The sequence below is a fragment of the Doryrhamphus excisus genome, linkage group LG3, assembly GCF_037039965.1.
Source record: "Doryrhamphus excisus strain RoL-2023G ecotype Guam linkage group LG3, RoL_Dexc_Guam_v1.1, whole genome shotgun sequence".
In the NCBI taxonomy this organism is placed as follows: domain Eukaryota; kingdom Metazoa; phylum Chordata; class Actinopteri; order Syngnathiformes; family Syngnathidae; genus Doryrhamphus; species Doryrhamphus excisus.
The window spans coordinates 16,396,291-16,421,329 of record NC_136359.1 but is presented as its reverse complement, the minus strand read 5'-3'; the positions used below and the strand labels follow the sequence as shown (position 1 = coordinate 16,421,329).

The window sequence follows — 25,039 nt, the reverse complement described above, 5'->3', positions numbered from 1 at the left end:
TTGTTGTAGAGCCAGCTTTTCCTATAAATACAATCTCAACAGGCCTAAATCCTGAAAATAGCTACTTGACAAAATTTTCCCTGCAGAACAAGGACCCTAACAGCTGATTTGGAAACAGTCATCACATAGTGAGAGTGTGCATGAGCACTAATGACCGCCTCTCGACTCTGCAGCAGGATGACCTCACACTGAGGTCATAACACGCTGCAAGGCCGGCTCCGTATTAGCAGTCCACATACATACTGTACATGCAGTATGACAGGATGAGCCTGCCACTCAAGCTTATTTGATGGAACAGAGAAGAAAAAAACCTGATGCAGTGAAGGCCCCGAGTCAACACTTTGGATACATGGATATATACCATAAATGTGTATAAATGTTAAAATGTGAAGTTGAATGTGAAGCTAATGCATATAGAAAAGGAGGGCACACCTTGTTCATGTTCTCCCAGGAAAAAAAAACTCACTCTGCCAACCTTTTAAAACCTCTAATCAAGAGATCACCTTCACAAGTCTGTTTGGCATTTTTTGTGATGCCACCACAAACGATGCTCTCTATTGTCCTGAAATTACAATACTGAAGATAAAAGACCAGAAAGCATATTGAAAAGTGAGCTGAGTTTAATCTTTAACGGTTGTTTGACACAACCACCAAGTTGGTAATACGGCCACGCATCTATGTCCAAAACGACTAAAACGACCCTTGCGTGTCACATTGAAACCGTTTGGGTCAAGTTGACCCAGTCAAAGGTTGTCAGAAATATCAGACAAACACGCAAGCCCGCACGCACATCTTGTTCATATTTGAAGGGCTTGCTAGCTTGAACCATTTTTGGTTCAGAAGTAGTGCATGTACACTTAACAAAAATATCACCTCACAGGTCTGGTATATAAAGATGCTGATGAGACAACATGATTATTGCACAGGTGGGACTTAGGCTGACCACAATAAAAGGCCACCCCAAAATGTAGTTTGGTCAAACAGCATACATGTGATGTGAAAAATGTGTGAAATATCCTAATTGAACCATTGCCTGAGGGAGAGGTAATGAACACCATTGCACTAAATATTGATAGGATAGTTGGTATCAGAGTTAGTAATTAAATATTAACAATGCTTATTGAGATTTTTTCTTGTTTTTGTAAACATGCACCAGGTCAAATTAACCCAGGAACATTATTTCTGTTCATGAGCGATGAACACAGTAGGAGGGTTCAACATTGTATAGTACATTTTATTTTGGTGATAATTTAACTGTGGAATATTATTATTGATGCTATGCAACAAATGTTACAACTAAGAAACAAAAACAGTCTCATGAAACATACTTCTACTGTATCTCAAATATGTGAGGGGGACAAAGTTCTGGCCCAATGGACAGAGAGTGAACTCCCCAGAGGGAGTCCCAAGGGGGTGAGTCATGCTGGGTTTGAGAAGCGGGTATCGGACGGTGAGCCAGTGGGGAGCGGAGCAGAGGTGACTGATGGTGCACTGAAGCCTGAGTGTGACACCTGGACTGCCTGTCACCGTCACAAGCAGACAAAGTGACGTTTGACAGGATGGGAGTCCAGACTGCAACTCCAGAAGTCAGGACCCAGCTGACAGGAAGGATGAGAGGTGTGCAGTTAAACTCAATGATTCCCACAACGCCTTTTCAATCTTGTCAGCCTCCTCTTTCCTGGTCTGTGTCAGCACAAGCCTCTAAATAAGCCATGGTCCTGAGGAGGCTGAAGTTATCAATTAAAGTCGTCTCATGAGCCTGTGTGGATATTAATCAGCAGCGGGTGACACACTGGGAAAAGACAGGAAGAAGGGCAGCAGAGAGCTCAGACGAGCAGCCTCTTAAGATGAATTTCCCGGTCTGCATCACTAAACTAAACTGATACCCAATTATGCCCTCCACGTCGACAAGCTAACAGTGCAGCTGCAAGAAGCAGAGTCTTGCCGTGTCAGAACTGGCCAGGCGCGAGCGGGAGGAAGCCAGAACCTTGAAGGAGACGTCACAAGGAGGTTGGAGTCAGACGCTTGAGTGAACGATGGTCCCCACGCTTGCCTGAAAGCATGACATTGCCGAAGGGGGAAAAACACCATTTTATCATTCAGTGCGATTCGCGCCCTCACTCCCTGTCAAACATGCCATATGTCCCCGTCACAGGTCGTCTTGCTGGCTTATCGACTGTGACAGGGCTATTCACACACTGCTCCCAATCAGACACCATCTCCTGCAGGACAAAAAAAATCCCCACCACGGTTTGGTGACAGGCTGTCAGGCAGAGGGCAGCAACCTCCACAGGACCTCAGCCGAGAGGCTGCCCATCTGGGGGAAGGGGGCAGAGGCCCAGAGGCCAAGGGTTACAACGGGAGACACAATGCAGACATCCACGCACGCACATGCTGTTTTCTATAAGTCAGCCGACAACATCTAAAGCCGCCGCTCGTCAAAGCATCAAACATGCTGGTAAAGTTTTATGTGTGAACACTTGAGTGTTTGGTTACTCTGTCCTGGCCTCATGTCTGAAACCTGGCAGGAAACATAAGGCTGGAATACAAGCATAAACATGTTATGCAAAACCTGCCATTTCATTACGTTAAAACAGTAAGAAAATTCCAACTTTCATTCATTCATTTTCTACCATTTTCATCCTCGGGGGGGGGTGCTAGAGCCAATCCCAGCTGTCTTCGGGCAAGAGGCGGGGTACACCCTGGATCACCAGCCAATCACAGGGTCCATTTTGACAAACAACCATTCACACTCACATTCATACCTATGGACAATTTGGAGTCGCCAATTAACCTAGCATGTTTTTGGAATGTGGGAGGAAGCTGGAGTACCGGGAGAAAACCCACGCATGCACGGGGAGAACATGCAAACTCCAAAAGATGGCCAAGGGTGGCATTGAACTCGGGTCTCGGGTCCCTGCGTGCTAATGTGCTAACCACTCGTCCGACGTGCAGCCGAAAAATCTACCATTTCAGCTCAATTTTGAAGGTCTGTGTCTTTATGACATCATGGAGGAAGATACCTCCTTCCTTATGGACAATATAAAAATAGTACAAAGTTTAAGTAGGTCAAGTCAAAGGTAGAATGTTGTGTAAAAAAAAAAAAAAAAAAAAATCCTCAAGCAATGTTCCCTCTAAGCTGCACGTGTGAGCGATCACACTGCTTCTGCGTTGTCAGCACGCAGCAAATCCATGCAGGGAACAAAATAATATGCAACCTGAACTGTAAATAAATGAAATAAACACATAATTTATTCTGTACCATTTTGCAATGCAACACAGTGAATGACAGGTGACAACAAGCAATAACAACATATTGCACATTGACGAACACTGTCCAGTCATTCATAGGATTGAATGACTGGAATTGAGGAGGTTTGCACGTACAGTATTTGCTTATGCAGCCAATCAATTCATTAACCGCACGTTACACAGTAAACTCTGCTTCTGTTGTGCAGGTTGCAATGGTACAGCAGAGTTAAGAGAGTTAAAAAAAAAAGTTCTTTCAAAGTGGACTGACTGTCCGAATATGTGCGAATAGAAGATCAAGAGGTGAAACTAGGTGAGATTTTTCTTTTTTCGAATGAGAAAGAGCTTGTCTAAAAAAACACACAGCAAGCAAGTTTTCAGCGTGAAAAGTGTGGAGAGAATGTATGGCGGAACTGTTCATGTTTTACTGCTGTGTTTTTGTTTTGATGGCTGGACATACTGGATACAGGAAGTGTGCAAAGAGTTTGTATTGCTGAAGAGTCTGGCAGGGTCTGACATTTTAAAAATGTTAATACATTTTTAAACAGCCTCATTTGTGCAAATAATGCATTGAAAATTACTAGGGCTGTCAATCAATGAAAATATTTGATCACGATTAATTGCATTTTGTCCATAGTTAACTCACAATTAATTGCATTTAATCGCAGATGGAAATAAGTTTTTATCTATAATAAGTAGGGGAAATATCTTGTGGTAAACGATTTGATGTGCAACTACAACGATAATTACATCAAATTTTATGTAAAGGGATATCAATTTGGGAACTTTGGGCCATTATTTAAAAAAAATACAGTCAGCAAGCATAATTTTGTCTTACTATTTTTTTATTATTAGCATATTAGCTCTTAAACACGCCCACAAATGTTCAGCAAATACAAAATGTGAGCAAGTGAGACCTTTCACACGAACATGTTTTTGTTTATTTGTGTCAGCTCAAAATAAGATTTGTTTATTTATGATACTGGTTTTAAGTGTGAATGGTTGTTTGTCTATATGTGCCCTGTGATTGGCTGGCGACCAGTCCAGGGTGTACCCCGCCTCTCGCCCGAAGACAGCTGGGATAGGTTCCAGCATGCTCCCGCAACCCAAGTGAGGATAAGCAACCCTACCACACACTAATAAAACTACCTGCTTCAGTGGCACAATCCAAAGGAGCTGAGGTGAGCACTAACTTTGAACGCTAGGAAGACCGTCAATATCAACAAACTCATAATGGCTACTAAATAATCAGCCAAAGTGTGGAAGTATTTTGAAAAGGTTAAAGATGACTCCACATGCAACCACCACCATGGCGTATCCTTTAAAACATGTAAGGCTGTTACACCAACTTCATCTTATATCCAGACTGTGAATTTTAATGCAAGAAAATAGGCCACTAACTGAGAGTTTTGGTAAGTTGTTGTTTTTTCAAGCAATGTTGTTCCTATTTTATATGCACTTTGCTGATGTGTGCCGACAGCGACGATGTTTCGGTTTTGTTTGTCTTTCTTTTTGTGTCACTGAATACATTAAGGTACCGTGGTTGCAGACCTACCATGTTTATTTGTTTATCTGAGTGTTTTGACCTTTTTCTTTGAGGTGGAAAATGTTGCAAATTAAATCTGTTTATTTATATCCAAGGCTGCACGGTGGGGAGGGGTTAGCGTCCAGACCACACAGCTAGGAGACCTGGGTTCGATTCCACTTTCGGGCATCTCTTTGTGGAGTTTGCATGTTCCCCCCTGTGCATGTGTTGGTTTTCTCCGGTTAGTCCGGTTTCCTCCCACATTCCAAAAACATGCTAGGTTAATTGGCAACTCCAAATTGTCCATAGGTATAAATGTGAGTGTGAATGGTTGTTTGTCTATATGTGCCCTGTGATTGGCTGGTGACCAGTCCAGGGTGTATCCCGCCTCGTCGCCCAAAAACAGCTGGGATAGGCTCCAGCATGCCCGTGACCCTCGTGAGGATAAGCGGTACAGAAAATGGATGGATGGATATTTATCTACTTTTTTTTTTTTTTTTTTACAAAATTTGACCTATCTAACAATTCAGATTCAAATATGAAAATTCATACTAGCAGAGACGATTGTCTGATGATAAATCTGCGTGAGACCATGTGATCATGCTTGCACATGTTTACTTTGGTGCCTGTGGTATTTAGCAGCACCTTGGCAGCAAACACACTGGATGCATTTACTAAGTGAGCAATCAGTTGCAAAGTGGGCTCAAAATCACACTTATCCCACCCTTGTGATGATATGCAGAGGAAAATAAATGAGCAGTAAAGTAAAAGAAGCAGAGGGGTAAGGGGAGAAGTGCTATCACCTGATCGGAGTTATCTCACACAAAGAAGTGGGATGTGTCACCTCAACTCCTCTGAAAAGAAACACAACCCTCCGAGCAGACTTTTTATGAAACATTTTCAGTGAAATGATTGCTAATCTATGCAAAAAAGCAATCAGCGGCTCATTCATAATGCATGAGCGATGAGATACCAGTTTTGCAACGCTTTTGGATTATTAGATGTTATCTTGCATGCAGCAGCTGAAATATGAACACACATACCTGTCCTGTTGTAATTACATGACTGCAGAGGTCGAGAGAGAAAGCGAAGGGGCGAGGGAAGAAACATGCAGAAAGTGAGATAGACAAGCGAGAGCATCCATTATAACGTGACTGCAAATAACTGGAGATGGGAATATTTGTTTCTAACAGCTTTATATATCCATTTGTGCCATGATTTATCAACCTAAAAGCGATGGCTTTAAGTACATCTGGCTGACGTTTTAATGGTCCATCAATCACACACTGTCATGTGATAACATTTTCAGATCATCCTCCTCCTCCCTGAGCCTCTGAGGATAGAAAAAAGAAATAAGATCCATTGAATTGGCTGCAATCCCAGCAAAATGATGAGAACCTATTTCTAATTCAAAGCAAGTTCAAAGTATGAATGTTGGATAAGCTGCTTCTCAAATTAATGCAAATCAAATTTCATTTAGAATATTTTTGTTCTATATAGACCCAAGTGCACTGAATATATTTATGTGCCCGTTTCTTTGAAGCCTGGCCTTAAAAATAAGAAAGAACTAAAAATAATAGATTACTGCTTGTGCATTATTAAATGCAACAGAGTAAAATGTGCTTCTCACACAAGAGCCATAAAGGGGTGCTATACCGCACATATAGTGCATTTAAATCACAAAAAATACTCCAAGTACACATTGAAAATTAAGTGTGGACTAAGAGAAGGCACTGAATGCTCTTTGCTTGTTTCAACTAAAACAGAAGAGGTTCATACTTTTACATTCTAGACCCCTTCTACACGGGTGTTTTGTTCCAACAGTGTGCCAGAGCAAGGATGAAGGGTGCTGTAAAAATCAATGAGTCTTTTCAAAGGCAACAAGAAAGAAAAGCGCTTTAGTCTACAATTAAACAGGCACGCTCGTGGCACTGAAGGATGACAGAGTGTGTTGCAGGTACCCTCTTCTCAGAATCAATTACAGGATCAATACAATGACATGATACAATTCCATGATGGAGAAGGGACCGAGGACTCGGAGTCAAAGTGTGTTACAGGCTGTAGATGTTTACAGCAAGAGAACACAAGAGGGACTATTCACTAGTTAGAGAGCAAAGTGCCTGATACACAACCAACATGAGGGTTGAAATCTTAGAGGAAAGGAGAATATTTGCTTGTGAAACATGTTTTGTAAAAAAACAACACCTATTCTCTTTGCTACTTTACAAATCGAGTAATATTGGTGATGTAGTGATTTACATGGAACTCACGTGGCTTTAATTGCCTCTCAATTCCATCATCCTTTTATCCTTTTCTATCCTGTTTTTCCCCTTTCCTGTGCACCAATCAAGCACCTCACCAATCATGAAAATAAAAATTAAAAAAATTAATATTTATATGTCTATGTGTATATAAATAAAACTGTATGAACTGTATTCTGAATGTATTTTCTGGATGCATTGAATTATTTTTCTGAATATTCACATTTCATGATCAAGTGAGGCTGACTCTAATGTGCCTGCACACTGAGTTGGATCACCTGCCAGTTTGTGTTTTGTCAGCATGTTGCCAATATTATAATTTGCAGAACCATTTATTACACACCATGCCTTTCTACAGCCAGTGTAATGTCTTTGATGTAGATGTGACATTATTCTTCCAAATACGACAATAAAATACATGGAAATGTCATACAGGTTGACTTTAATAGCTACCAGAAAGCCAAATGCATTTAAAACGGTATATTTTTATGCAGTATATATAATGCAGGGCCACACGGAGGACAAGTGGTTGGCATGTGGGCTACACAGTCAGGAGATCGGAAAGACCTGGGTTCGATTCTGCATGTTCTCCCCGTGCGTGAGTTTCCTCCCACATTCCAAAAACAAGCTAGGTTAATTGGCGACTTCAAAATTTCCACATGTATTACCATATTAATTACCATATTCAATATGGGAATGTGAATGGTTGTTTGTTTCTATATGTGCCCTGCCATTGGCTGGCGACCAGTCCAGTGTGTACCCCGCCACTTGCCCAAAGACAGCTGGGATAGGTTCCATCATACCCCCGCAACCGTGGTCAGGATAAGCGGTATAGAAAATGGTTGGACGGATATATAATGCAACAGCAGCACACTGTTGTATTGCTTTGGTGGCTTTGATGTGGAATCATCACTGCCTTAAAAGGCCCACCCAGAGGAGGAAACGTCACCAAATAGTTAAGTGAGAACCACAATGCCAAAACAAGCTTGTCTCCAGTGTGGGACTTCGTTGTGGGAGCGTTATAAACATGAAAAATGTCTCGCCGGGGCGGCACGTTGCATGGCATTTGGGGGCAGACACATAGCAGGGTGTGGTGAGTTATCATTGGTCGGGTGGCGGCTAATGAGTGTCTGTGTGTGCGTGGCAGTCGGTGGTCTAATGGGAGCCACATACAGGAAGCGACAACAACCAAGATCGGCGAAACTCATTGCCACACCAGCAAACGATGCACAGTTTTCTCACATAGTTTAGATTGGCTGTTAGATGTGGAGGGAAATTTGGGGATATTAATGAAGTTCAAGAGGAAAAGCGGCAGTGTTGACAGTTGGCCTGGATGTGAATGTGGCCAAGTGACTACAAAAACATTCAGATTATTCTCTTCTTGTTCTTGTTATCCTCTTCAGGACCAACATTTTAAAATTTCATGAACGTCACCACACTGCTCTGCATGGTCCCCGCAGGAGCCTACCCCAGCTGACTGGATAAGAGGTGTGGCTAGACCATTGGTCGGCAAGCCACTCTGTTTTCTTGCCCCCCTCCTCTGATTGTGAATACTATAGCTCTCCAAAGTACTATTTGCTTCAACTCTTTGTATTTTATAACTTCAATTCAGACATTCCTATATTTAAAAGACAAGTGAGCACAAAATAGCATAGCAAGACAATGAGCACACTGAGTGGAGGTGCTTTGTAAATAAATTACAATTGGAATGTTGCCAATCACATAAAACACAAATAGCTCACCTCTACTTTCTTTTTATGAAAATAACTTTAATGGTGCTGGAAGTTGGATCATAAACCTGGAGACTCAATTTATACTGTTTAAAGAGGAACTGCACTTTTCTCCCCTATGACCCACAATCCTTATATGAAACATGACCATGTACCAAATACAGAAAAGTTTGGGACAGAATCTGTAGTACTGGAAGACGCCATCTTTTTTTAAACTCAGACCAGGATCTGGGGGCGTAAACAATTCAATAGTATTTCTCACTTTCATGTCTAAGTTCCGGAACATGCAAATTTTTTTTTGCAATCATATATATACATTTTTTTATATACGCTGTACTTGAAAGACTCATTAGCGGATGGTGCACTATGCTTTAATAGAGCAAGGAAGGAGAAAAATGTAAGTTGCTCATTCGTTCTATGAAAAAATAAACCACATATAAAGATGATTAAAGGATTCCCTAGGTGGAATCTGTCTATAGTTTCCCAAACTATATATTTTGTACACAAAAATACAGTAGTTACTGAGGAACTAACAAAGAACTAATGTGGAAATGTGGAAATAATGAGTAGTGGTTCATTCCTCATGAACAACTAAAAAATTGCTGTAAATAAAACTGGAGGAGCCAAACATTTAGCCCTCAAACAAAGTACTCCGAGTGTCTTGGCAGTGAACCTGCTATTCCCCGCCCTCTCTGGAAGGGCAAACACCTTTAGGAGGATCATAAAGATCTTCATGATGTTTCCTGTCATTATGAAAAATGGACCCTGCTGAGCACATTCCTATAGTCCCACTGGAGCAAAAGTTACTGTAGCTGTGTAATATTATATTAAACTGCTGTCTTGGCTAATTCAGGCTGACAATATATTGTGAATCAGAGTCCTAAGTCGCACATGTAAACACTCTCTGCAGGAAGTCACTGATGCCCCCGTTAGTAAAACCGGCGGTCATCAGCAACATGACATGTTGTCAGTCAGCTCCTGTTGTGTAGTCAAACTTAATGGGTCCTGACAAGCTCTGCAGCATGCACTGGGGGGCCAGGGGAGTGAGCGCCCCCGGTGAGCATGACCACTCTACAAATTCACATTTAACATTTAATTTCTGCAGCTTGAACAAAATGAATTAAACAATGGTGATTCTGATCCAGCTACAAAAAAATTGCATTTAACATTCAATGTTAGAAAGCCAGTATCACCCCCCCTCCCTCCCCAATACTTTCATACTCCTTGGACAGCACTTTTTTTAATCAAATCTCTCCCATTCTGACATTTTCTGTCTATCCTTGACCCCCTTTGCACACTCTGTTATCTGAAATAATCTCAGAGTCTCCTTAGATTTCTATTCATCAAAGCAGAAAGAAGCAGGCGTTGACATTGATAAAAAATATATATATATATATATATATATATAAAACAACTGTGCCTCACAGGAGCAAAAAAAAAAAAAAAGTAAGAATAAAACAGAAAAGAGGCTTCAAATGAAACAGGCACTGGTGTGTCACTCATGCCCCTCGTCCCTTGTCATGGTGGTTCAATTGAAAAGTGCAGTGGTAATTAAATTCCAGCAGGGGTTAGGGGCAACTGTGCAGTGCACTGCCAAGAGGGGGGTGGGTACGCCCTGAACATAAAGATGACACAATCCAAAAGGACAGAGCGGGCACCAGGCAGATACGGAGGGAGAGTGACAATGTCATTTATTCACGTACACTGTGCTACTTAATCTTCATGACATTTAAGAAACTTTAAATCCCACAATGATCTTTTTCCAAATCGTGAATATTCCATAACAGACCCATTGTCCGTATATGCTACCTCCGGCATATCTGTGATATTCATGATGCTGAGAGATACCGGACGATGACGAGTATACAAGAACATTCATTCATTAATTTTCTACCACTTATCCTCACGAGGGTCGCGGGGGTGCTGGAGCCTATCCCAGCTGTCTTCGGGCGAGACGCGGGTTACACCCTGGACCGGTCGCCAGCCAATCACAGGGCACATATAGAAACAAACAACCATGCACACTCACATTCATATGGACAATTTGGAGTCGGCAATTAACCTTTTAAACCAATTAAACGTTTTTAAAATATGTATTCAAAATGTTGTCCTGCAGTTTATGTTCTCACTGAGCAGCAGTGCAGCCGAGAGGTCCACCCCAAAGCGGTCACAAGCTGTCAGTGCACTGTCAGCTTCCGCGGCACAGAGCTCTACACATCCATGAATCAGGCATGTGTGAGGTGCCATGTCACCAAGGTGGATCTCGCCCTGTTTAACAGAGGAGGATCTAAAAAGGTAAATGTTTATTAATCTTCATTAAATTACTACTCATTACACTCAAGCGTCATTCCGACTCAGTTGTTTATCTGTCACTGTGCCAGAAAGTGTGATGGAGGAGCATTGTGTGATACATGAAACAAGTAATCTTAATTGCAAAATACAAGGTGGCGATTGGAGGCAATTATTACGCTGTCAAGGCTTTACAGGCACTCGCCAAAATGAAATATTAAATATTTTATTTTGATTAACTAATGGCCAATTTTGAATTAATTTTGAAACAAACCAAGAAAAAGGTTTATTTGTAGTTCTAAACGTAATAAACATAAGATGTTTTTAACTCACATTTGCCTTTCCTGAGGTTATGCCGTTTTCCCTACAGCATCTTCTACATCAGGGGTCAGCAACCTACGGCTCCAGAGCCGCATGTGGCTCTTCAGCCTCTTTGTTGTGGCTCCCTTTGCAATGCTCAAATATTTGTTTTAACACCCAAATGAGGAAAATATGCATCTTTTGAACAAAATCCGACTTTCTGTGAGGCCGTATACTAGCAAGAGTACTTGATCAACTCCACTTTTTCTCTACTGTGATATCCCAAAATTCCCTCAATCAAAATCTTGGGAGACTAGCAAATTGCTCTGGATGTGAGCATGTTGCTACACATTTCTTAAGGCGTACATAGGGAGAACATGCAAACTCCACACAGAGATAGCCGAGGGTGGGATTGAACTCGGGTGTCCTTGCTGTGAGGTCTGCACGCTACCCACTCGACCGCTATGCAGCCCCTATATTCTGCTGTTAAATTATGTTTCGCGGCTCCATTCTATTTTTCTTCAGTGAGCGAGGGGGTAAAATGGCTCTTTTGATAGTAAAGGTTGCCGACCCCTGTTCTACATCATATGCAAATTAGTCAATGGTGTCATCTAGTTTTACATCTACTTTTAGGTCAGACAATAGCTACTTTTCTTATTGAGTTGTCAACAGTGTCATAATTAGTCACTTGTTTCATATTTTAAGCACAGTAAAACAGCTTTGTAAATTCTGAGAAGTGTTGATTCAGAGCAGGAAAAAAAATCCATTACGATTCACTCAGAAAGTTAATTGAACTGAAAGTGAACAGATTGTATTTAACTAAAATAAATTATTTCTAAATTAAATTAAATAGTGCAAGTGCTGCACAAGTACGGACATCATTCATATTGCCGCGCCATTAAGAGACATTTGTGCTACTCTCTCGTCCTCTAGTGGACAAACGTGCTTATTACATGTGAATTTACCCATCAGTTGTTTAGTGGAAGGAGGCACACAAACTGATCAGAGTTTTATGCTGCCGATTCCGATAATCCATGAGTGAGATCGGTCGATACAGACACCGATCAAATTGATTAACAGCAGAATTTTCAATTTATTTATGTGATATTGCCCAGGAGCACTGTTAAACAATTCCAAGGGTCACTTGAACATAGGTAATAAACTTTAGGGTGTTGTAATTTTTTGGTCTTTATTTGTGTGAAACCATTTTGTACTATTTGACCCAAACCTGAATTTAATTAAATGCATGTTTTGGAGTGCTATAGTATGAATACATGGGGAATTAATTGTTCAATAATTATTTTTTCGTTCAAGAAAACAAATAAATTGCTTAAATTAAACCAGAATTAATTCAGTGTGCCGGTTGCAGGGTTGTCCAATCTATTTGTTTTTTATTTGTGACTGGTAACATTTAAATTGTACATTACTTTATTTACCAAGCATATCTCCACTTATTGCGGCCGCCAACTTTATGCTATTTTGTGGTCATTATATAAACAGGTACAAAGTCTGAACAAAGTTGAAGCAAATATTCTTTGACGTTTTGGTCAGCTGATAATAGTATTACCATCATAAGGCTGGACACTATATAAACAACCACACACAAATAGCGTTTTGAGGCCAAGACATCATTAGAATAATGACAACAAGAAAGCAAAATTGTTCAGAGACAATTAAAAAAGTTAGTACATACCCCATGAACATGATATCTTATCTCATTGTAGCTTTTAAAAACAAGCTCGCTCAAGCTAACTCAAGCTAGCTACAGTAGCTAGCTGAGGACACTAATAGCTAAGCCAACAAAGATGCAAGATAAGTCGAACGGCAATACATTTGATAAGGGAATGATCACGCTGGCATCGATTGGTGTAGACAGTATCAAGCTGGCAAACTGAATCCATGAAGTTTAACAGACTTGTTTTGATTCTCACGTCCATACGTGACAAAATGTTGTCGGCTCAATACAAGAGTTAGCAACCCTTTGGGACACAGCACACATGGAGCGTTTGCCACAGCATGCCAACCAGTTTTTGTGATCTGCTTTGAACAGTGTTTATCAACAACTGTCAATCACATGTTTCTGATGGAAATCTCCATTAAAAACATACTCACTCAGTGTGGAAAACCTTAGATATCATGGAGACGAGCCACAACTTTATGTTTGACATTTTTAAATGTTGTCCTTCTTCAATTATCAGTCAAGAATGTCCATGATTGCTTTGTGTAAAAACTGCTGCAGTCGTGCTGCATACCTCAGGCCTTGTGACTGTCAAAGATCCACTTGCACATCCATGGTCATGGGCAAATGTCAATAATGGTTTAAGATTCCTAAAATATCTTCCTTTACGGAGAGGGGAGAATGCACTTGGACACCAGGCCCGCCAATACTTGTTTCCCAGCAGTCAAAGCCACAGTCTTTCAAGTCCTGAATTGTACTCTGGACCACAAGGGAGTCTGTTTCTATAAAGACAGGCATGTTATGACTATAGAAAGAGAGAGCGGAAATAGATGTGATAATAGAGGTAACACTAAGGATGAAGGGTTGAGAGCTACATTGTGTTTCAGAGATGATGAAGGGATTTTCTCTTTTACTGGATCACTGATATTATTCAGACAAACGCATGCTAAGAACTAATTACCTGGTCTCAGAAGAGTGATGCCACAGCCCCCTCCACCTGCTCCTGTTAGCTTGCTGTGGAGACCTCTGGCGAGCGTGACCCGACACAGGGTGTCCAGGGCTGGATGTCCCACCCCCATCACATTCAAATGATGCTGGTTGATGTCAATGAGTTCCTAAAAGTGCAATGACAAAGATGTCAAAAGAAGTCACTTGTTCTGGGTTAATAAGTGACGAGATGCTTCATGACATTATTTTGATATCATAATGCTTTTACAGCGAAATCTCTAATATTAGCATCTTAAAAAACACTCACAGGAAAAAGTTTGGACACCCCACTTTCAGGCAAACAAAGCAGCATCCCAAAATGGACTGTGTTTGACCTTATGTATATTCTTACCTCTAAAATATTATAGTGCTCCCCTGTGATTGGCTGAGTCGTCATTTCTAGAAGGACTTTCTCACAAGTGCAGGAAATGGCATCAACTGAGTCCAGCACAGAGGTCATAATAGAAGGAAACTATAAGAAATGAAAGGGAAAACAGAGGTTTACATCACATACGTATGTTTTTCAGACATAAAACAGCAGGTTGACATCCTCTGGAGTGATCAAGACACTGCTACAACAATATGCAGGCAAAAGTGCGCACACCTGCTGCTGTCACCAAGGTAACAGCACACAGGGGTGCTGTCTAAGAGTTTAATTTCAATATTTTATGCCGGCACTCAACGCCAAGTACCAAGAGTGTGTGCCATACAAAGGCAATACCTATTATATTAATTACAACATCAGCAGGTAAGACACAGCGGAGGGGAAAACATTTAGTACCTTGTTAATTTTGTCCTTCACCCTGGCAACAAGTACCTTGGTGCTACGCGGCACTTTGGTATTAGTGAGGAGAATTCTTAATAAGGGCACCCTGGAAGTAAAGCAAAACACAGAGTTGAACTAAATTTGTTCTTCATGTACTTCATGTACCCCTGCTGGTATGACAATTTAATCCCATCAACATTCATTTCTGTGACAAAAATATGTACTGCGATTTTATTAACACACTCTGTGAAGCTTCATCAGTGTCACTACCTGCTCAGTGGTATGATCCTCCCAGCCAAAAAACGCAGCATGCTACCTGCACAGGAAGAAATGAAAGTCATTAAAAAAGATAATCCTCTGATGATAATGAACACTAAAGCTGCACGCGGTACTCCAATGATTCTATTAAAGGCGTGTCCAATGAGACAAAAAGGTGCAACACAATAAGCAGTACACTCTATATGCCGGGCCTCACCCCATGTCCCTACAGCGTTGTCTACTCCAGAAGGATTACCGTGGATGATCATCTCGCCTTGAAAGGCCCAGCTGTTGATTAGCTCCAGGTCTTCCTGACACCACCTGCAATTATTGACAAGGTTTACATCACAGTATAAATCAGACCAACAATGAGACAGACAATGGTAAAACCACATTTCCAGGGTCATTGCAGGTTTAACCAAGTCAAATTTGAGACTTTTAAACATCAAAATGAATCAAATTTACAATTTTGACACCACCTCCAATTATTGACAAAGTTTACATTACAGTATAAATCAGACTGACAATGAGACAATAGTAAAACCACATATCCAAGGTCTCTGCAGGTTTCACAAAGTCATATGTGAGACTTTTTAAACACCAAAATGAATACAATTTAAGACCCATTTCACATTCATACTAGCAAGAAAGTACAAAAGACATGAAGGAAAATTTATGTGTTTACTGTTTAAGAAAAATATTTGAACTTATTCACAGCTGATTCACATTGGAATATAAATTGTCTACACGAATGAAATTGTCTAAAACCTTCTACAAAAAATTAGGCTTTGCTGTGGGCTTCCATTAGGTTTACTCCACCGCTATTAATCAACTGTACCACGATGCGGGGCCCAGCACACTAGCTGGTTGTGCTCGATAAAGACCCTGTGCAGCTCTGTCAGAATTTAGTTCTAGTTATGTTATAGCGGCTTCAAATATCTAAATACTGGACTGAAGTCCATGCGTTTGTTTGACGACTTTCCTATTAATTTATTACTCTGATCCCAAAACAAATTATCACCAAAGTCACACTCCAACATTATAATCAGAAAAGCTCTTTTCTGATTATAATTATCCATCCAAATGCAGTATGGACAAACCACTGTGAATAATGCACCCGTACCTAGCAGTGTGGTCACACTCTTTGAGGGGAGTGGGAATGGCTCCACTTGCACAAAGCAGAGCTGCTGCTAAACACACAGAGTAGGCAGCACTCGAGCCCAGTCCCGCACCAGTAGGCAGCTCTGACCACACAGACACCGTCAAGCTTGGCAGCTCACTAATGTGGGAAGAAAAGAACGCAACTTCTGTGAACAAAATTGTCTTTTACAGTAACATTAACCGACATTGGCACATACTGTGTACTGTATAGAGTGCATTTGAGGGCTGTGGAATTATAGTAAGACAATAAACGGTACTTGACATTCAACTGTAGGAAAAACTGCTTTTTACTGGACAGGAGGATAGTAATTGTAAAACAGTTATCTGAAAGAGAAATGTTTGTTGTAGGTCGCAGTGTGGCCTCATGCCAGACTCATCAGTGGCCATTTTGTCAGAAGCCATCACCTCTGGTAGAAAGCAATGCATCAGTCCTAATGAAAACTGCAGTTCTGATCTATCACACTCTGTATCATCTAGATTTACAGTAAAGCATTTATACACAGTCAGGAGACAAGGATATGGCTTTGCTGTGGGCTTCCATTATCTTTTCTCCACTGCCTTTACTCAAAAAAAGCACATTAGGAGACTCAAAATTGTCCATAGGTATGAATGTCAATGGTCGTTTGTCTATACAGTCATCCCTCACAATATTGCGGTTTGATTATGACCCCCTCGTTATATTGTGGATTTTCAGAAATTAATAAATGGTTTTGCTGTTTCATGGTAGACTACAATCCACTGTTCATCAAAACATTAAAATACAAGTGATAATAGTATTCTGCTCACTGGGCTAATTGTGTGCTGATGACACAACATTGAAGTCTGTCATATTGGACATGCCTTGTCTGAGTGAAAAAAGTTCTCCTCCCATGCCGTGTGGAAGTGCTAAGTTTGAGGCTGCGTGGATAGTTTACAGTGATTTGTGTAAAATGAACCTTTTGGGGGTATTTTCCATTTGGAAGCACTTACCTTGATCGACAGAGGGACAGGTACATGTAGAGGAATGCCAAGGTGGCCATACTGCAAGTATCTAAGTTTCCATTTGCCACACCAAGAAATTCACGAAGTCTTTTTACAAATTCAGCATCCAGACGTTTCACCTCATCCCACTGCTTGCCTGTTAAAATAATGACAGAAACCCTGCATTAAACGAAACATAAAAGTATTCACAACAGGACTATCTAAACATTGATCATTCTCCTTAGAAGAATTTATGGTTTACAACAGTAAAAATAATACAAGTTTAATTTAGTCTTTAATTTATACAGCATCCCTTACCACATGAATATGGCGTAAGTTGTTTCAGCTCAGACACGTCCCAACAGAGGAAGGTGTCAATGTTGGGGAGGTTAATGCAAACTTTACCAGTGCTGGTGGCTTTCAACTTCAAGTATGTTCTCAGATTTAAACTCACAGCAAGTGCAACCTGGAATAAATCATCAACAAGAAGCAATTGTTAATCAGAAAAAATCACCAATTTGCCAGGAACGAAATGCAAAGCCCTTGATTATTAGTATTTAAACTTTACTGTGGTGTAACAAAGTATTACTTTAAAACAGCTTAAAACCCATACCCATGTACTTTGAGAATTTTCAAATTACCTTTCCGTGTACAACTGCATGCTCTCCATGGAGAATTGCCTTTCCCGGGGCAGATACGATGCAGTCTGTGACGTGCATGTTTTCGAAAATACAAAAAGGGTCTTGACACCACAGCCAAATAACCTCGGAAAACTTCAATCCTTCTCATTAGCCGGTTTAGTCACATGTAGCTAGTGTCACTCACGTTGAAGCTGAAGTAGTCAACAATTGTTAACGCACAGCTCCCAGGCTTAATGGAGGAGCGACAAAAATATTAAATATAAGGAGTAATATGGAGTAAAACATCTGCCAAGAGACAGGTTGGACTTAATGTGGCCTGAAATGACGCAGAGCGCTAACATCACGCTAAACGCAGATTTGACATACTAGAGGAGGGACCTAAACACATTCGGCAAAAAGTAACCAATCGACTGCCTTTTTTTCCTGCTGGCAAATCTTTCAGCCAATCGTGTCATCTGTGTCATCAAATCATCCGGTGTGTTGACCAATCGCGCGACAAAAATGAACCGCCCGGGATCTACGGCAAGCTTGAGGGTGCAAACTAGTTACTCCAAGGTGAGTCTCTAAAATAAAGATGGCTTCATTTATCAAACCTTGTATTCTTCACTGCTTTTTAAGGACTGGCAGGCAAATCAGACAGCGGAAGACAAGGGAAACGCCAATCTTTTGGAGAAGGTTGTAGGACTTAAAGTTATATATTGTAAGAAAAACCCTGAATTGTCATTCACTTCAACATCAGACAGAAGCTAAACAAGCTAACAGCAGATCCGTATCCGAATCCGTAGGATTCTCTCCTTATACTTAAAAAAACACTAATCTCTACTCTCATTTTCACTATGCAGCTACACCTGTGATGGAGACAAGAAAGTACCTAAAATTTATACCAAAACAGGCGACAAAGGTATTTTTTACTGCATCTTGAGAAGCTGTGTTTGTTTGATGTGCAGACTGACATTTTGTTTCTTTGTAAAGGTTTCTCCAGCACATTTACAGGAGAAAGGAGACCAAAAGAAGATCATATTTTTGAAGCGTTAGGAAATACTGATGAACTGTCAGCAGCTATAGGGTAAGGTAATCTATTCAGATCCCACAATGTACATTTAAGCCTCAATGATGTTGTCTCTGTTGTATTGAATATTGCAGCTTGGCCAGAGAGTTTTGTCTTGAAAAAGGTCATACATTCACTCACCAGCTGGACAAGGTTGGATTCACTTATACCCCTTGTGAGACATTTAGTAATTTGATACATTTGTATAATATTTTGCTGTTTCACTCCCAGATACAATGTGTTTTGCAAGATGTTGGCTCCAATATTGCCACCCCTCTATCATCTGCAAGAGAAAGTCATTTAAGTAAGCACATGTTGGTTGATTTTTGCTGTTTTTTTTGGTCGAAGTGTGTATTCTAATGTGTATATTTTGTTTGAAAGCGCGAACAAAATTTACTGCAACGGCAATAGCAGACTTGGAAGGTTGGATTGATACATTGACTGAGGAACTCCCTCCTTTAACGAACTTCATTTTACCTGTAAGTCCATCTATGTTCTGACGATGACTTGTTTGTATAATATTTGTGTTACATTTGACCCTTGTATATCATTCATTCAGTCTGGAGGAAAGAGCAGCACAGCTTTGCACGTAGCTCGGACAGTCTGTCGTAGAGCTGAGAGAAGGTCAGTTATTGTGCATTTGTCATCAAAACAAACTATTCTTAAAATCTTGTGGTCTATCCATTGCTTTCACAGCGTTGCTCCAATTGTGCGCTCAGGGGAGGCAGATCCAGATGTTGCAAGGTTTTTAAATAGGTAATTATAGTGTTTTATTAATATATATTGCCTGGCCAAATAAAATGTCACCATGATTTAGAACCACTGCATCGTACAAATAGTCAGAGACTGGCACGGATAAGTATTTCATTGATGTTGCTGCTTAGCATGTTCACCTCACAGTCAGGCGATCTGTGTGGATTTTGCATGTTCTGCCCGTGTGTGCATAGATCTTCTCCAATGACTACAGCTTCCTCCCACATCCCCAAAACATGCATGTTAGGTTAATTGGAGACTCTAAATCGCCCAAAGTGCATATGGAACTGTGCTCTGTGATTGGCTGGCAACCAGTCCTTTCTTGCTTTGACGAGTCAATGTACTAAGCATGCATTCTTGACCATAAATCTGATAAATGCATTATTTTCCACAGATTAAGCGACTATCTCTTCACTGTGGCCAGATATGCAGCCCTAAAGGAAAACAACAAGGAGAAAATCTACAAAAGACCTGAATAATGTCAGGATTATTATAATAAAACATAATTTGGCCTGTACATTTATTAACAGTTTTAAAGTATAGCATTAAAAACATTTGGAGGTCAAACTCTCGACGTTTGCATTTTAATATAGTATAAAGTGATAATTTTTCAAAATCAACATACTTGTCAAACCCATTTTAGTTTTTACTGCTGACACACTGGTGTTAAAAAATTAGCAACTGCCTCTCCATGAGTCTCTTACATCAGTAGAATTTATAACATTACAATACATGCAGGTCATAATATGCCTTGGCTTTCAGCTTGACCCGTCTTCATAAGTCACAGGATCTGGCACCAGCCTTGGCTCCTCTGGGACAGAGTGCTTGCCCATGTCATGAGGGACAGATTGCGGTCCTCATAGGGTGGGTAACGCAAATACGTCACACACTCAAAGCGTGTGCTTCTTAGAAGGCATGATTTCTTGTGTGACAAGGTATCGAAGGTGTAGCGTCCATGGTAGGAACCCATTCCACTGGCACCTGCCCCAAAAAACAAGGCAGTCAAACAATATATTGTCCTATTTCTCAAAAGGGGACCTATTATGCTTATTTCCAGCGCTTTATATTGAGTGGTTTGTATTGGTGGACTCCTATATCACTACACCCAATCACCGCACAGGAAGCTTTCGAGATCTTTCTGAATCTGCACCTATTCAGCTGTATTTCTGTTTTAATTTATTCAGCCTTCGGGCACCCCCACTCCACTTTGATTGGTTCACTCAGCTTATACTGGGGCGCGCCCATCTTAGGAAGCTCTGCTCTCTGTGATGTCACAGTAAACCGGTGAAACCAAGCGTTCAAAGCCATTCTTAACTTCTTTCAGGGCTCACTTCCAAAAGCGCAAACCTCATTATCTGAAACTTTGTCATTGTTTAATCACGAGAATACAACATTGTAACTCCATTTGTAGGTCAGAAAAGTGGAAAAAGCATAACAGGTCCCCGTTAACACATCCACATTGGTGACTTACCAACTCCTCCAAACGGCAGAGCCACCATCACACTCTGCAGGGAGCAGTCGTTGGAACAAAAGCTTCCACTTGAAGTTTCACTCATGATCGTGGATATCACCTGAATTGTCAGAACCATCAACATAAAAAAGAGAGGGAGGCATGTACGGCCAGTACACAGAACATACAGTGGGACGCTCTAAAGTCAAATCCCCTATTGTTACAATTAAACAGTTTGTTCAAAAAGAGGCCTCTAAACTGACAAAACGTATCCAAGTCGCATGAGATGTTCAAAACATCAAAGATTAACATGTTTTGCTTTTTCTTGCTCTCAAAAGAGATGGCAGAGGCTTCTGGAGTTTAAATCTAATCAGCTGTCATTTTATTGCAAATATTGATCAGAAATCGGACAGGAGGTTTGAAGGGGAAGGTATGTGTGTCAAGACATTTTTTTATGTGTGTTTTGACATTTAGCAGTAATCCATCTACCGTATTCCCATTTCCATTATTTCTGATGGGATTTTTTTTTCTAAAAATCTCCTGTAATATGAGCAGCATCTTTCTGCCCCATACCTTGCTGTTGTTGGAATACACATACACACAGAGGGGTTTCTCTTGCTTGTTGATGAAGGAAATCGCTTCATCCACGTTGTTCACTGTAAGAACAGGAAGAACTGGCCCCAAAACATCTTGTTGCATGATGGGGTCTGACTCAACCACCTCTGTCAAAACTGTTGGGGCTTCATAAAAAAAAAACAGTCTAAGTCAATGATGTTGCCTCTGGTGCAGTCTATTCTCGTTCAGTGTGTACTCTTACCAATATATTTCTCTGCCTCTGTCACCTGTCCGCCGACAGCCACCTTGCCAGATCTCCATAGCAAGTCTCTAGTCCGGTTAAAAATGTCCAGATTAACCATACGGCCAAAGCTACGAGACTGTCTGGGATCAGACCCATAAAACTTCATCAAGCAGCACTTCAGGGCCTGGACCAGCCGGGTTTTGACATCCGAATGGCACAGGATGTAGTCGGGAGCCACTAGGCTCTGCCCGGCATTGTGGAAGCGGGCCCAGGCAATGCGCTGGGCTGTGATGGCCACGTCACAGTGTTGATCCACATAACATGGGTTCTTCCCACCCAGAACAAGGGTGACAGGCGTCAGAGATTGAGCTGCAGCCTGAGCAATTCGAATTCCTTCTTCTCGGGTTCCTGAATGTTAACACATTTTTACACTGACTAAATATATTATAATGTACTGTATCACAGGATGTGAGGACTTCTTACCAGAAAAGAAGACATGATCAAATTTAAGTTCCACAATGTCAGCCAAGTCATTGGTGCCTGCAAGAATCACATGGAAGCATTCCTTGAGGAAAACAAGAATTGTAGAACATTAATCATATTTCGTTTTTAATTCTAAAGCAAATGTGTAAATAAATAAGCCAAGTCATACAAAAATAATTAACCCAGTTTCCACATCTATAATTAGTAAAGACTGTGACTTTTACATTAATGACTGGCATCTCCACTGATTAAAAACTTTTACATTACAAGATAATCGAAATAGTTTTATAAGGCTTACAGAAGGCAAAATAAAATTCTCACAATGACATGTTTAAAAAAAAAAAAATGTTTTTGCACCCCCTAACCCTCTTGGAAATACTATTTTGAAACCGATTTGTAGTGGCTATTTGTCCTTCAAAAAATATTTAAATTTACACTATAATCAAAAGGCCACTGATGCACCACGGGTTGTGTTTTAAGCAGGCAAAAAGAGTCATTGTCCATACAACCTTTTTCCGTTTCTTCTTATTTCCTTTTATTACCAAGCAAGCAAACAAAAAAAGAACAAAGGCATTGTCTTCTGTTGCCTCTCTTGCTCTGGTACAAAAACCATAGGCCCACCCTGGTGCATGCTGGTCCTGTGAACAATGCTTACATAAATAGATTGCAGGTGCCCATGGTGTTACCCAATGAAATAAACTACTAATTAACCCCAACAAAATATGAAACAAATAACATGAAAATATTATCAAGTAATCCAAAAAATAAATCAACAGATATTAGAAACCTAGGAACACACTACTAAATAGCTCCTACATGATTAATCTGTTTGTTTTTTTATTAAACTGATTAATCTGTACTGTACAGACTTAACCCTTAACTGAAACTGGCTAAATGCAACCAAATGGAGAGCACTGAAGCATACAAGCATATTCTACAGTCAAATTGCATGCAGAGTATGACAAATTCATACATGTTGGCATTAAAATGCCTCCCAGACAGCACCATGATTTGGAGTACTGCATTAAAACATGCATATTTATGTAATGTGCAAGAAAGCTGGAGTAACCGGAGGAAAAAAATTGTAACATGGATGTTGTGAAATGCAGTGTTCGCGAATGTAGGAGAAAGTGTTGTGAGGAAGAGACGTCCGTTTGATGAGCTCCTTCGCTCCTATAGCTTCGACTCAAACTGTGTACTCACATTGTCCAAGTAGGAGGGGATGAGACGATGGAGAAGTTTTGCTGTGTTAGTTGTGTACTCAGATGGACTGATGATAGCACAGTTACCTGTGTACAACAAATAACATTTAAAACACTAAATGTACCTTCAGTGCATGTGCTGTATAGTACCTGCAGCAATGGCCCCCACCAGTGGAACCAGACACATTTGGACCGGACTACACCAGGCCCCTATGATGAACACAACCCCCAGGGGCTCGTTTACCACCACACACTCATCCAGTGTAGTGGACTGTTGTCAGGGAGACATGTTTGAAGTTAGTTATAACGTGGAAATGGGTTCACAGGCAGACTAACCAAAAGGAAAACCTTGTTTAATCCTCCAAAAGAACAAGGCATCTTACACTGTTAATCTGCTTTGTCGACATAATGCACTCTTTGTAGCAATGAAATGGAATGTTCGCCACAAAAAGGCTGGGTTAACAAAACAGTCTCACCAAGTTTCTCTCAACGTGCTGTGGCTGCATCCACTTCCTGAGGTTGTTGATGGCATGGACAGCTTCATTTTTAGCCAAAATTAACTCTGACACAACAGTCTCAAAACGTGGCTGGTTTCAAAAACAGGGAGATTCCACATTTTAAGTGAATTCTTGATGTGCAAACGAGAGCAATCACACCACCTCACCTTATGAAGATCCCTTCCGAGAGCATCCACAAAGTCACACTCATGTTCTTCCAGCATCCGAACCACAGCCTCCAGCTGAGCCAGCCTGAAGCTCTCTGTGATGCTGCGCCCTGCTTGGAAAGACCCTCGGGCTCTCTTGAGAAGTTCCTCGCATTGCAGAGGGTACGTCTTCAAGCATGGTTCTCCTAGTCTGGTCCTGGAACATCAAAAGATCCATTTATGATCTCATCACCTCAAGGTATCCATCACCTCCGGGCTGACAGTGATCCACTCTACCTTCTGCATGTTAAGCGGCCATTCCTTTGACATGCAGGACAAGCCTTTCCCTTTACGCTCGTGTCCATTCTAGTAAGCTCTCCAATGCTGGATTTCCTCATTACTGCTCTTTGCATAAGTGTAAAAGCCCCACAGGCAACAGTCATAGTGAAAATCCTAATTACCACCCCCCCAAGGGCTAGTCAGGTGATGCATGCAACCTGAGATCAACATACTTCTCACCCACCACAAACCTGACGAGAAAAATACAAATCTGAAACTCACCTTCTAAGAGATTTGAACCATCTGGACGGAGAAGGACTTGGGGGCCTACTCATGGTTTTACTGCACTTCTGAGCTCTGTTGGTCTCTCATGAAGGAACCAAGCATTTACAACATAATCCGCCACATTATTCATTAAAACCCCCACAATAGGTTTCTCAATAATCATTCCCAATTGAGCTTCCTGTTATTGTGCCTGATGTGTCAGTCTGTCATGGAGTGTTGCACTTTCACACAGGTGTTTGCAATCAGACACAAACGACATGAGAAGTGCAAAAACACACATTGTTCAATGGAA

At 40.9% G+C, this 25,039-nt stretch overlaps 3 protein-coding genes across 4 annotated transcripts; 1 reads left to right on the top strand and 2 right to left on the bottom strand.

Moving 5' to 3' along the window:
- Positions 1-12,961: 12,961 nt before the first annotated feature.
- On the bottom strand, positions 12,962-18,308 carry mvk (mevalonate kinase). The gene is made up of 10 exons (XM_058069999.2): positions 17,806-18,308; positions 17,483-17,630; positions 17,174-17,321; positions 16,167-16,322; positions 15,261-15,364; positions 15,056-15,101; positions 14,801-14,891; positions 14,372-14,491; positions 13,994-14,147; positions 12,962-13,814 (listed from the first exon to the last, which is right to left on the bottom strand). Exons 1-10 carry the CDS (start codon positions 17,881-17,883, stop codon positions 13,663-13,665), a joined length of 1,197 nt encoding a protein of 398 aa, XP_057925982.2. The 5' UTR covers positions 17,884-18,308; the 3' UTR covers positions 12,962-13,662.
- Positions 18,309-18,326: 18 nt separating this feature from the next.
- On the top strand, positions 18,327-20,130 carry mmab (metabolism of cobalamin associated B). 2 transcript variants are annotated; one of them, XM_058070002.2, is made up of 9 exons: positions 18,327-18,480; positions 18,648-18,706; positions 18,778-18,871; positions 18,949-19,006; positions 19,085-19,157; positions 19,235-19,332; positions 19,413-19,477; positions 19,550-19,609; positions 20,001-20,130. In XM_058070002.2, the coding sequence occupies exons 1-9, from the start codon at positions 18,380-18,382 to the stop codon at positions 20,083-20,085; spliced, it is 693 nt and encodes a 230-aa protein (XP_057925985.2). In that variant the 5' UTR covers positions 18,327-18,379; the 3' UTR covers positions 20,086-20,130. The 2 variants fall into 2 exon arrangements, with proteins under 2 accessions (XP_057925985.2, XP_057925986.2); XM_058070003.2 differs by lacking the exon at positions 19,550-19,609.
- Positions 20,131-20,135: 5 nt separating this feature from the next.
- Positions 20,136-24,998, bottom strand: aldh3b4 (aldehyde dehydrogenase 3 family, member B4). Its single transcript, XM_058069998.2, has 10 exons — positions 24,745-24,998; positions 24,205-24,400; positions 24,017-24,127; positions 23,691-23,811; positions 23,542-23,627; positions 22,339-22,420; positions 21,874-22,263; positions 21,630-21,796; positions 21,078-21,177; positions 20,136-20,587 (listed from the first exon to the last, which is right to left on the bottom strand). The coding sequence occupies exons 1-10, from the start codon at positions 24,795-24,797 to the stop codon at positions 20,388-20,390; spliced, it is 1,506 nt and encodes a 501-aa protein (XP_057925981.2). The 5' UTR covers positions 24,798-24,998; the 3' UTR covers positions 20,136-20,387.
- Positions 24,999-25,039: the final 41 nt, after the last annotated feature.